The sequence below is a fragment of the Vitis vinifera genome, chromosome 14 (genome assembly GCF_030704535.1).
Source record: "Vitis vinifera cultivar Pinot Noir 40024 chromosome 14, ASM3070453v1".
NCBI classification, from domain to species: Eukaryota; Viridiplantae; Streptophyta; class Magnoliopsida; order Vitales; family Vitaceae; genus Vitis; species Vitis vinifera.
The window spans coordinates 7,727,328-7,740,668 of NC_081818.1; the positions used below are offsets into that span (position 1 = coordinate 7,727,328).

General features: G+C 34.8%; 1 protein-coding gene across 1 annotated transcript in view; it reads right to left on the minus strand.

Moving 5' to 3' along the window:
• LOC100260472 (uncharacterized) overlaps positions 1–10,731 on the minus strand; it is a 52,842-nt gene extending 42,111 nt beyond the window's left edge. The window contains exons 1-4 of the mRNA XM_002263628.5: positions 10,374–10,731; positions 10,108–10,278; positions 3,405–3,536; positions 1,888–2,027 (exon numbers count right to left, since the gene is read on the minus strand). Of these exons, the coding sequence (XP_002263664.1) occupies positions 1,888–2,027; positions 3,405–3,536; positions 10,108–10,278; positions 10,374–10,467 (537 nt within the window). The 5' untranslated portion in view covers positions 10,468–10,731. The remainder of the gene's footprint in view (positions 1–1,887; positions 2,028–3,404; positions 3,537–10,107; positions 10,279–10,373) is intronic.
• Between the last annotated feature and the right edge of the window lie 2,610 nt (positions 10,732–13,341).

Sequence of the window (13,341 nt, forward strand, 5' to 3'; positions counted from 1 at the left end):
TATAGGCACTAGTGGAACTCTCTGGAACCCACAAAGGTTCCCCACTATCCTAGAGTTCTCTAGAATTCCCTATACAAAGACTATTTACAAGTATTTACAAGAGACCTATGGAACTCTCTAGATGGCTCCATACTCTTCCCTTGTCTTCCACCTTAGTGTAGAGATGTGTGGACATCTCTAGGTCTCTCCAAAACCTTCCACATTTCTCCACTAGTGTAGATGACTTCAAGGTTCCAAAAGCTTCCTGCTCACCTATATGAGCTCAGGAGAGGATCATTTGAGCAAGTCGTGACATTAGGGAAGGTTATGGTGTATGCTTTTGGAAAGCCATCAAGAAAAATTGAGAGGTTTTTAAAAGTAGAGTTGGCTTCATTATTGGAAATGAGAGGAGAATCAAGTTTTGGTTGGACAAATAGTGTGGCGACACCTTGCTAAAGTCTTTCCCCACCTTATTTGCCATCACTTATTCAAAGGATGCGTGGGTTGTAGATATGTGTGAGGACAAAGGGGAGCTAGGTCATTAGAGTCCTATTTCTCAAGAAAATTCCATGATTGGGAATTAGAAATGGCAGAAGCTTTTTGCAGAGAATTCAAAAGCATTCAATTAGGCATGAGATGGAGGATAGAATGACTTGGTCAGCCTCAAGGAACGAAAAGTTTTCCGTTAAAGCATTCTACTCTTTCCTAACTCCAGGGGGTGTAGAGGCTTTTCCAGTTAAAGTGGGTTCCAATGAGATTTGCTTTTTTGCATTGGAAGCACCTTAAGGAAGAATTCTGACTTTATACCACTTGAAAAGAAAGGGGGTTCCTTTAGTAAATAGAAGTTTTTTGTGTAAAAGGAAGGAGGAGCCCATCAACCACTTGCTTCTACATTGTGTTACAATTGGTTATCTGTGGCAGTTGATTTTCTCGTTATGCATGTTGCAGTGGGTGATGCATTATTTGATTAAATTGACGTTGCTAAGCTGGAGTGGGGTACAACCGTTAGAAAAAAACGGAAGAAAGCTTGGCTAGCTGCCCCTTTGTGCCGTTTTTGGATCAATTGGCATGAAAGAAATCAGAGGGCTTTTGAAGATGTGGAAACTTTAGATCAAGCACTTAAATTTGCACTTTTGCTTTCCTTATTGGACCATGTTAGGATTCATTTAGAAAGAATCCCTATGTCTTTGATCGATTTTTGTAAATTGGTTAGGAGCCAAGTAGTTGTAGGTAGGTGGTTTTGTTCTTTGCCCTTCTTTTTCTTTGTCTTTTCCGCTTGGCTCCCTTTGTATACTCCCACAGTACATTGGTGAGCTTCGGCCTATCTTCTATCTATAATATTTTTTGTGTGCTTATCAAAAAAGAAGACTTGGGTTGTGCAAAGTACGTCCAAGAAGCTCATGTAAAACAGGTATGACCAAAGCCCTGTAGGTCTTAAGAAGGGCCTCTAGAGGAATGTTATAATCATAAATTAAAGAGGCCAGGAAGCCTTTATCAAAGGCTCCACAACAGAAGACCATGAACAACCAAAGCCCTCAAGTGAGAAGTGTCCCTCTAGGATAAAGAAATGACAAGCAAAATAAAAAAATAAAAAACAAAAAATAAATTGAGGGGGGGAGGGGGGTGGTGTGGGGGGAAGGAATTTGAACCAAAATGAATGACCCTAAGATGACAAGAATTTAAGGTTTTTTTATAGGCTTTTTTAACATTAATGAACTGAAGTTATTGAACATGTGGCAACAAAGACACAACAAGCTCTAGATATTTGGAACAGTATCTATCTTCATAAAAAATGGGATGCAAAGTGAATACATATGCCTGAAAAGAATTCAAGTTTAACAATATTCTAAGTTTATAATCATAATAATAAAAAGAACATATTAATGAAACAAGAAAACATGATCTTACATTAGCATGGTGTTCCAAGAGAACTTTCACAGCATCATGTTGCCCATGCCCAGCAGCCCAAATCAAAGGTGTTCCAGCATCACTTTGCGAATCAATATCAACACCTTTTGAAAGTAAAAACCTAAGTAGTTCAATGTCCCCTGCAAGCAAGTACGAATCGTATTGAAGGTGGGATTTAAAATGGGGAAAAAGATGAAAAAAAAAAAGAAAAAAAAAGGTCAATGCTAGATTTGACATGATAGGGCCCATTGATAGACGAAGGTAAAACAACGCCAAAAAAACAAGTGAAAACAACAAAAAACAGTCCTTAAAACCCGTTTTAGGAACAATAGATAACCAAATGTGTTTTTTTATTTTTTGTTCTCATAAAGGAAAAATTGTTCTTGAGAACAATTTCCAAACAGTCTTAAATTTTATAGAAATTACTTATAATAAGAGTTTCTAATAAAGAAGACTTTTAGATCCTAAAAAATGACTCAAATTGAAACTTTAGAAAAATAGGTTTTTTAAGAAACCGAAACTTGTGTTAAAGAGAAAAACAAAATAAACATATATAACATGAACTACAAGTACTATCAGTTCTAGTATTATGATAGGCTTTATTGTTTGGCTGAGCTCAAAGTAGGTGGAGGGAGATTATTTTTTGTTTTCTCTCCTTTTGTTTGCCTGATGGTGCTATTTGCTTCCATCATATGTGCTTTGTGCTCTATTTCAAGCGTTGTTAGTATATTCTCATTCACCTATCCAAAAAAAAGGTCAGTCCCAAGCCTTTGGATTTAGGCCAAGTGCTATCTGGCCATACTTGAGCTAGCATAACGCCAAAAACTTTAATGGTTGCCCCAACCCTTTTTTTTTTTTTTTATGAGCCCCAACCCATGACAACCCTAGATAATCATGAACCCTACTAATAATTAGTGCTGAAAGTCCATCTCCAATGGAGCCACAGAGAAGCTCTTTAAATTCCATAAGGTACACTCCAAAAGACTCCTAGGTTCTCAAGCCGTGTGTATATGCTTTTGGTTCCATGTTGATTTAAAATTATGTTAAAATCCCCCCAAAAATTTAAAATAAATAAATGAACATTTTCTACATATTACAAAACAGAGATTTAAATATACAAATAAACGTCTGCAGGTGTACTGTAAAAGGTGAACCATCAGCTTGTCATTTCCCATGTATTCACCTCATACAAAAGACACCAAAACTATGTAAACAAGCGACATTGGTTTATAAGAGTGGCATATTAATTTTTCAAATTTCAAAATAGGATTCACAAAGCAGTTTTGATATACTCAAGTCAGAAACATTCCTTAAGAGGGAGAAGACGGAAACTCCATTACGCTAAAAATAAATAAATAAATGAGGTTCATATGCGTGTGCGTGTGCGTGTGTGTGGAGAGGAAGAGAGAGAGAGAGAGAGAGTTGATTCTTTATCCAGTTATGGAGGAGAGATAATGTTGACAACATAAATATGCAGCAAATGTTTTAAAGAAGAAGAACAAGAAGAAAAACCACACCAATTCCAGCAGAATGATGCAGAGCTGTTGCCCCTAAATCACTGGGTATAGCAGGATCAGCACTATGGTCAAGAAGGTATTTGGCAGTGACAGTATGTCCTTGCCGAGCAGCATGAAGTAGAGGGGTCTCACCTGTAAAGCAATAACAAATTCCAAAAGATAGGTACACTAAGACTATAGAGCTCTGGTGGCACAAGTCATTTTATATCTTTGCATTCCATTAGGTGATGCCATTGTATATGTAGACCATATAAACAACAACAACATAGTTTTTAAATAATACAAAGAACATATCAGTTTTCAATTAATACAAAGATGGTGCTAATCCTTCAAAAGAGTCCAACCAACTATGCTCTTCAATAAAACAAACCAAATGACCAAATCCAAAAAAATATTCAGTTGCATAATAGTTTTATATATATATATATATAGGTAAATAAGGCGTATTATAAAATAAAAAAAAGGCATACACGATGTATACAAAGAAGCCACAATACCCAAGAGGAGGCACGAAAACACAAACCAGAAAACGAGTCCTACCTAGAGCCTAACCAATCCACAAATCCTAACATCAACAAAGTGTTGTCCCCAATATACAATTTAACCCAATCCCAAAAAAGATTCAAAAAATAATTTTTAATTGTTTGATCTATATTTTCTCAACTATCAAAGGCTCTCCTATTGCTCTCCCTCCATAAGGTCTAGAACACACATAATGGAGAAATCTTCCAAGCCTTTTTTCTTTTTTTCCCAACAAAGGCACCACCCCAGCTTAAAGAAATCCCCTAACTAAAAAGTACATAACCCGCTATACACCAAACAAAGCAAAACTGCTACACCATGTGCACTTTCTTACAATCAAGGAGAATATAATCGTTCGATTCCTCATCCTCCTTGCACATGTAACATTCGTTAGGGATCCTCCAACCCCTCCTTTGAAGTTGATTCAAAGTCAAAATCTTAGCCCATGTAGTCTCCCAAGCAAAAAAACTCTCACTGGGGCCTAAGAATTCCAAACTATATCATGAGGGAAAGGCTCCACTCTCCTACAATCCAAAGAGGAGTAGAAAGACTTGACTAAGAAGGTGCCATTCCTTGACCCTAGCCACACCATCAAAGTCCACCCTGTTGGAATAGTCATACAATCTCCTAAAAAATGCGTCCACTTCCTCAAGCTCCCAGTTATGTAACTATCTAGTGAACCTAGGGTATCAACTACCACCATCCTAGACATCAACCACCCAAGCATCTTTTTTTTTTAATAGGTAAAAGAAGTATTGTATTAAAAAAGGTATACACGATTTATAAAAATACAAAAACTAATAGGGGCGAGAACACACAAAAAACAAACGCACCCTACGGGGAGCCTAACCACTCCACAAAATCTATCAAAGAAGTAACACTATCCCCCATGTACACTCCAACCCAATCCCAAAAAATATACAAAAAAGAACTTTTATTCTATAGCATTTTCAAAAGATGCTTAGGTCAACCACCCAAGCATCTTTTGAGGATGCTATAGAATAAAGCGTTGGAAACGAATCCCTCAAACAAGTGTCCCCACACCACTTATCTATCCAGAACTTCACCCTATTGTCTACTCCAATTCTGAACCCTGTTCTTTCTTTGAACACCTCCCAACCACCTCTGATAGTCTTTCACACACCTACACCATGCCCCTCCCTCACTTCTTTAGTACACCACCCCTCTTCTTCTTGCCCATACTTCCCTATAATAACCCATTTCCAAAGAGGGTTCTTTTCACTCGCAAATCTCCAGGATCATTTTCCCAACAACGCCTTATTTAAGATGGATAATTTTTTTATGCCCAAACCCTTTTTTAGTTTTTCCATCCAGCAAGCAACCTAATTCACCAAATGTGGTTTATGGGTCAAAGCCCCCCCTCCTCGAAGAAAATCCCTTTGCATCTTTTCCAAACTCTTTGCTACCCTCCTAGGGATAGCAAAGATAGACATGAAATAGACTCATAAGCTAAACAATGTGCTCCTTATCAAAGTTTGTCTTCCCCCCTTTGAGAAATACTGTCTCTTCCACAAGGCAAGCCTTTTTTGAAAGTTTTATTCCCCTCCTTCTCAAACCTTATAGCACTTGTAAGACGCTCCCAAAGGTAGGCCTAAATAGGTGGTAGGCAAAGCACCCACCTTGTAACCTAAAATCCCTGCAAGCTTCTCTAAGTTGGAGACATCTCCACTAAGTATCAACTCACTTTTCTCCAAATTGATCATTAGCCCTGATAGTGCTTCAAACCACATAAAGATCCAACTCAATTACTCCAAGTTCTTCTTGCTAGCATCATAAAAAATAAGTATGTCACCTGCAAATAACAAGTGGGAGACCTCCAACCCCCAACCATCCTTACCAAGAAGCCATCAATAAAGGCCCCTTCTATTGCCCTTAATAAAATGCGAGAGAGCATTTCCATTCCCAAAATGAAGAGATAAGGGGGCAAAGTGTAATGCCCCAAACCCAATTTAGGGGTAAAATCGTAATTCAAAAATGATTAATTAATTAAAATAATTTAATAAGGGTAAAAAGGTCTTTTTGTATTCAAAACCCCTAGATATAAATTAGATTTTTCATATCTTCTCTATTCAGAAAACCCTTTTACACAAAGATCAGAGAGCATAGGGCTGAAGATTTGGCGGTTTAGGGTTTGAAGATCAATTTTTTCCGATAAGATTTTTAATCCTTAAATTAATATTTTATATTCGTTAATTAGTTTTAAACACTTTAGATATTCATTGGAATATCTCAATTTTGATTAGAGTTCGTTTAATTAATTTATAGGTCAAAAAAATTAAAAATTTATGAACATAGTTTGATTTGTTAATGAAGATCGACAAATTTTGATTACTCAAATGAATAGATCTAGAAAAAAATAATAAATAAATAAAATAAGAGTTGCGTCATTTTCTAGAATGGTGAAGAAAAAAAAAAAATAATAATAATAATAATAATAATAATGTAGATGTGTGTCATGTATCAGAGGGTTTAAAAAAAAAAAAAGGAGAAGCTTCTCTTGGATCATTCTCATCTAAGGCCCAGGTGGTGGGCCTATCAAGGTTGGGTCCTTCTCTTGGATCTTCTAGCCCAATGAACAAAGAGCCTTTTAGGGAGAGACAACGATTAAAGGAGAAGCTTGAAGAAGCATTGGGTTCGCTAGGGGGCTCAGCGCTTCTGCTTTGGCTTTCGTGACAGAAAAAGAGGGTAGAGAAGATCTCACGGTTGCGAAGCGAGATGGGGGGAGCTTTGGATTTGAGGCCAAGAGGCGAGAGCCCTTTCCAGCGACGGTGGCAAAGCCAACCCTTGACGATGGCTATGTGGGGGTCGTGAGGTGTGAGGAGTGAAGTGTTGTAAGACGTGGGTCTCCACCAAAATCTCGGGTAGCGATCACAGACGAGGCTCTTGTGACAGAGGCGAATGGACATGCTGGGATTTCTACCCTCCCGTTTGTGGAACCTTTAAGCCCTGGACGCCAGCCCTTAATGATGTTGCTTCAAGATGGCCGTTTGTTGAAGCTCTCAGGAAATGTAGCAAAGAGTCCTTCTGGTAAGGAGTTGGTGGTGAGGGATAAGGAGATGGTTCTCCCTTGTGATCTAGTCTTCGAAAGTGCTGCGAAGGGCGAAGAAGTTGTTAGTTTGCCCAGTAACTTTGTCAAGTTCAGTAGCAGTTTAGGGATGCCAATCACGGGCTTAGAGAAGGAAATTAGTCTTCTTATGAAACTGGATTCGAGAAAAGGGAAGGGGGTAAAGGGGTCAGGGAGAAAGAAGAATTCTTTTCCTTTTTCCCGTTCTGAGAGGGAACTCTGAAAGCTAGAGAGTTCAGTCAACCACGGTTACTCTCCATCCTTAACGGGAAAGGGGAGGGGTGCCAAAATTTAGGGAAGGGGTTGGACTTGGGCTCAGGAAGCTTTAGTACCCAGTAGGAGTTTCTTTTTTGGGGTTGCAGTAGGGGTTTCTTTTTTCTCTTGCATCCCAGTTTCCTTTGTGGTTGATTGTTGTTAGGGTGGTGGGTTTTTCTTCTCTTTTCTCCTACTTGTCAATCGACTCTAATTGTATACTCCGTGTGTACCTTGTTGTGCCTTTTGGCAAATGCTTTTAATATGTTTTACTTATTTACCTATCAAAAAAAAAAAAAAAAAATGGTATGGAGTGGGGGTTTGGAAGGCAATCAGAAAGGGATGGGAGGCTTTCAAAGACAAAAGTAGTCTTTAAGTTGGCTCAGGGAACCAAGTGAAGTTCTGGAATGATAGGTGGTATGGGGATTTTTCTTTAAGGGATTCCTTCCCAAACCTGTATTTTATAACCTCTTCTAAAGACGATTAGGTGGCTGATGTTTAGGATGGGGGTAGTTGGGGTTTGAGGTTTAGTAGACAGTTCAATGATTAGGAGTTGGAGGAAGTAAATGCCTTTTTTAGCAGGTTGCATGATCACTCCATCTCTTTGGGTACAAATGATGTTATGGTTTGGATGGAGACAAAAAACAATGTTTTTTCAATTAAGTCCTTTTACTCCTCCTTGGCAGGTAGGAGAGCAGAGTCTTTCCCTCATAACATAGTTTAGATATCTTTGGCTCCTGTAAAAGCTAGCTTTTTTGTTTGGGAAGCAACTTGGGCTAAGATATTGACTCAAAAAGAGGGGATGGATGAAGGATACCTAACAGATGCTACATGTGCAAAGCAAAAGAAGAAATGGGTGAACATATTCTCTTGCACTATCTAAAAGTTGGCATATTGTGCTAGCTAATTTTTACTCTTCTTAATGTACAATGGGTGATGCACTCTTCCGTGAGAGGGGTGATCTTGAACTAATACGGCTCCTTAGTTGGCAAAAAAAAGAAAAAGGCTTGGAAAGTTGTTCCTTTATGCCTCTTTTGGTCCATTTAAAGGCAGAGGTATAGGAGAGCCTTTGAGAATTATAAAAGTTTGGACAAAGCAATTAAAAGTTCTTTTTTGTATCTATTTTGGGATTGAATTAGATTGTTCATGGGGGATTGGTATATATCATTATTAGATTTTGTGGATTGGTTAGGTTCCCAATAGGGTGCATTTGTTTTATGTGTATTCGCCCCTTATGGTTTTTGTTGTTTTGCATACATCGTGTATATTTTTTCAATACAATTTCCATTTACCTATAAAAAAAATGTTGTAAAACAATTAGAATTAGAGTCATAATAAGTTATTAGAATCCTAATAGACTTTGGATTTCTTAAAGAAGCTTATAAATAAGGCTAATCAATGTAAATCAAATGAATAAATTGATTGATGTTAATAATATTATAATTTTTTTTTGCAAGAGTTGTAATCCTCAATAGTGAGACTCCATTGATTTTCTTCTGGGTGAGACTCCTAAAAGACCTTAATGAGACTCTAAGGTTTCCATCTTTTATTTGTCGTATCTTCTCTCTTTCTTTTTCTTTTTTTTTTTCTTTATCATAAGCTTCATTCCTTGTTCCTCTCCTTACACCTTAAAAATAAAAACCAGAACCCAACTATTTGAGTGTCGGCAACCATCCTAGGGTTGTCATATATCAAGATGTCAAAATGTTAGCGGTGACACCCCAACCTCTCTCCTTTCCTTTCCCTCTTCCTCCAATAAGTTTCATTGGAGAATGTAGGTGAACCAGATTAGGGTCTTCATTGAACCAATTGATAAGCATTCACTAGTCTTGAGACTTAGAAAGAGGCCTCCATGATCAACATTGGCAGCCTCATGATCAAAGGGACTCCTTGTAGTGATTCATCAGGTGTCTACAGTCTACAGGCTGCAGAGTCCCTTTACAAGATATGCTGATTGGAAGGCTTGGATCCTTGATTTGTTAAAAACACGGTTTCCTCTTGTATTAGAGGAAGAGGACGGTATAACAAAGAGGGGAGCCTCTACCTCAATTGAGTTTATCGTGGGCAACTTTTGGGTCGGGGTCATGTTTTATGTGGTGTAGGTATTTGGTTCAGGGTTGCAGCTTATGCGGGTTAGGTTGGATTCATGGTTAACTTGAACCAAACTTGAAGTAATAAACAATCAACTTGAGTCCAACCCAACTTGACCTCTAACCCCAGATACTCAAACCAAGTCTAACTCAAGTTCAACTCATCCTCATTTTTCTAATCTTGAATTGAATTTAGGTTGGTCGGATAAGACTCAAGTTGATCGGGTTAAAGAATTCAAAACCACAATATTTTTTAAAGTTTTTTCTAAATGTATCAAAATTTAAATATTAAATCAAGCAAGATTTCAAGATGATAACAAAAAAGTAAAAACAAATTTACACAGCTTTCTAGAAAATTGGAAAATAATATGATATAATTATAATTTGATATTTTTCCTTCAAAATCTAAAATAAAATAAATAAAATGAAGATTATTATATAGAAAATATAAATTATAAATATTATAAAAATACTAAATTGATGCTGGTTAGGCTCAAGTAGTCTAAAAATTAGACCGAACCCCAGCCTGAGTATTAAACATGATTCCCCAGAACCGCCCAAAGGTCGGGTTTGATCAGATCAATTCGCCCATGTTGAACCATTAGGTTTAACACAGCTGCCACCTTCTTGTAGGTTTCGCTTTCTTTGAACGACATATGATCCTTCCCTGTCCTCCATTTCTCTCTTTTTAATAATATTCGGTTTCATATAAAAGATGGAATAGCCAAAAATAAAATAAATAGGGAAATAATACCATCTTCATCTTTTGCATCGACATCAAGTTTCAATTCTTCCAACAAGTACTTGCAGACCTCAGTTCTGCCTTCTCTGGCCGCAAAGTGAAGAGCCCCTCGTTTGTTCGCATCCTTAACATCCGCCACAGTTCCAGCCAATCCCTTCCCATCATCAAGCTGCGCTGCCAACTCTATCAAACCAAAATTCAACCCAAAGTGTCAAATTTTCATAGAAAAACAACAAACTTATTGACATTTCAAAAAACAAAAAAAAAAAAAAACATACTCTTGAAGAGATCAAGATTGCCTGTGCAAGCTGCATTGAGAAATTGTTGAACTTTGTTCCTCGTCGCAAGGGCAGCATAGGCATCAGGTGCCATTATTGGGTGAAAAGGAATGAAACCCTAAAACCCTTTTTGAAGATTACAAAAAAAAAAAAAAAACCTTAAAAAGTGGCGGTGAAGCTGGGGTTTTAGTTGAGTTGATCAGTACTCAGCACTTCGATGAGGGAGGCTCGGAAGAGGAATCCGGTCGATGACGCGCGGCCCGGATCCTTTTATGATTGGGTCCAATTGTCTAAAGGCTCTAAACCAGCCTTTCCGGGCCGGTCTTGGGCCCTGGACCCCATAGAGCTGGGAATTTAACTCTAATCCCAAGCTCCACTCGAGACATATACATGTCATTTATTTATATATATATATTATTATTAAAAAATACTTTTTAAAATATGATAATTGAAAAATTATTTCTGAATCTAGGATATTTTTTTTAAAAGTTAATATAAAATTATTTTGTTAAAATAGATAACTTCATTTTGAATTGTCTTTTAAAGAAATTAACTTTAAATTTTAAATTTTACATTAGAATTAATTTCTCAAAAGACATATCCATATTTTAAAAAACAACTTTAAGTTATTACTTCATAAAATATCATAAATTTGGAAGTGTTTTTTCCAATGTTTTCATAATCGAACCGATCATTGAAGCGGAAAAGTTACCAATTCACGGTTCATTGGTCGGTCCGATGATCGAAAAAATAAAAATAATAATTTATATATTATTTAAAAATTAAATTTTTATTTAAAAATCAGAAAATTAGTTTCAAATTAGAAATTAAAATTAAAATCATAATTTTAATTTAAAATTTAAATTTTTAATATTTATTTTTAAATAAAAAACTGATTTTAAAATAAAAAATTTATTTAAAATTATAATGTTTTTAATTTTACCATTAAATCATATATCATCCATATAAATCCATATATAAAGGCATTAAATCATATCTAATACCATTCATGTAAATCCATATAAAAAGGCATTTTTTACTTTATCAATTTGAGCTCACAATTCATACAAAATTGTAATGTTGCTGTGAAGACTAATAAATAAACAAAAAAAGAAAAATTTATAAAAATGGAATATTAAACATAATATCATAATTAAAAAAATACATTAAAATGATGAAGGCGCTTTGACCGTAATTATCTTAAACATATTAACCATTTCTTTACTTTCCAATAGCGTAGAAGGGACAAAAAAAACATCTTGTTGTTTCTTCAACAATTTATGATCTTTAGTGGACCTCTTAATAAGATTCGAACTCAGATGAAGTTCTGACCATCTGTTAGAGAAAAAAAAAACGAATGGATCTTGGGAATGGTCCAATTCTGGTTCAACCTATTTCAAACCCAATTGACCAGATTGGACCGAAACCGTGACCAGCCGACGGTCGGACCACCCAATCCGGTCCCGTTTTTAAAACCATTATTTTTTCAACTCTTATAAATCCTGAAATATTTTTACAATTACCGTTATTTAAAAAAATATATATTTTTTTAGAAAGCTATATAGATATCAAATTTTCCAATATTACATCTCTAGGTTGAGAAAATGCATACCATACATGAAATTTTAAAAATAAAAATAACATGCTTGTGGAATCAAAAAATTAATTCTCTAAAGGGTAAGAGTTAGGGATTTATTTCAAGTCAATGTAAATTAAAAAAATAAAAATAAAATGTTGTTGATTGTAATTCAGTGAATTTCACTGGTCTTCCTCTTATTTATTATCATTTGTTTTAAATTTTATCAAATGCATCTTCAATCTTTTTTATTTGTTATTTTTATTTATCTCCCTTTTAATTGAAAATAAAATAGATATATGAATGAAATTTCAAACTCACAGTGGTTAAGATAGTGTTTGTTTTTAACTTAATGTTGAATGCAATTTCTTTTCAAACTTTCGATAGTTTATATTCAAATTTTTTTTTTACTTGTTACTTATTTTTTTTTAAAATTACTAAATAAAAAAATCTAAAATTATTTGATTTTTTGCTGAATATTAAAAATATCTTTTTGAAATAATCAAAATACAATTTCAACATGACTCTCACTCACTCTATTATACTTAGTACTTAACGGAAATAAAATAATAATAAAAAAACAAACAATTTAATACTTACTACTATTAAATTGTATTTATAATTAAGTTAAATTAAATTCTATTTATTTTTAAGTTAAAAAAAAAAGTTGCCTTTTATTTAACTCAAATCTCATTGAATGTGAGTAAAATTACCTTTATGTAATATAATAATACAAGCAACAAGAGATTTTTTATAAGTTTAGGAAATAATTTAAAAGTATAAATATTTATTTATACTTTTATTTATTTATTTCAAAATCCATTATTTTGAAATTACATTTTCATGATTTAGTTTTAGTGCATTGTCTTGAAATCATTACTCTTTCAATTTTTATTCTTCAATTTGTAATATTTTTCATGCATTTTAAGGTTTTTTTTTAACTTTTTTTAATTATATATGTTTCTTTTTCATTTTAGACAAATTTTCCTCTCTTTTTTTCCCAAAATACCCACCTGACGATGACTACAAAATGCATTGTCACTTCTTGTTTGTGATTGCAATTCACTCATCTCTTACTAAGGAACATGCATTGTTGCTTCATGTTTATGAATGCATTTAAATGATATCCTGTCATATTCTGTCAGTTTGGTATTATTGTAAATTTTTTGGAATTTTTTTTGAATTGTATTGAAAGAAAAATTAGCTAAGACAAAAAGTAATCAAGTGTTTAAATGGAGAATAGTTTCAAAAGTGCTATGAACTTATCGGTATGTAAATCTTTGATAAATTAAGTGTCCTATACTTTTCTGTTTTTTATTGTTAAAATAAAAAACTGTGAATTTAAAGGTTAATTAATTAATAAAATCACCTAAAAGGAGGGGATGAATTGGG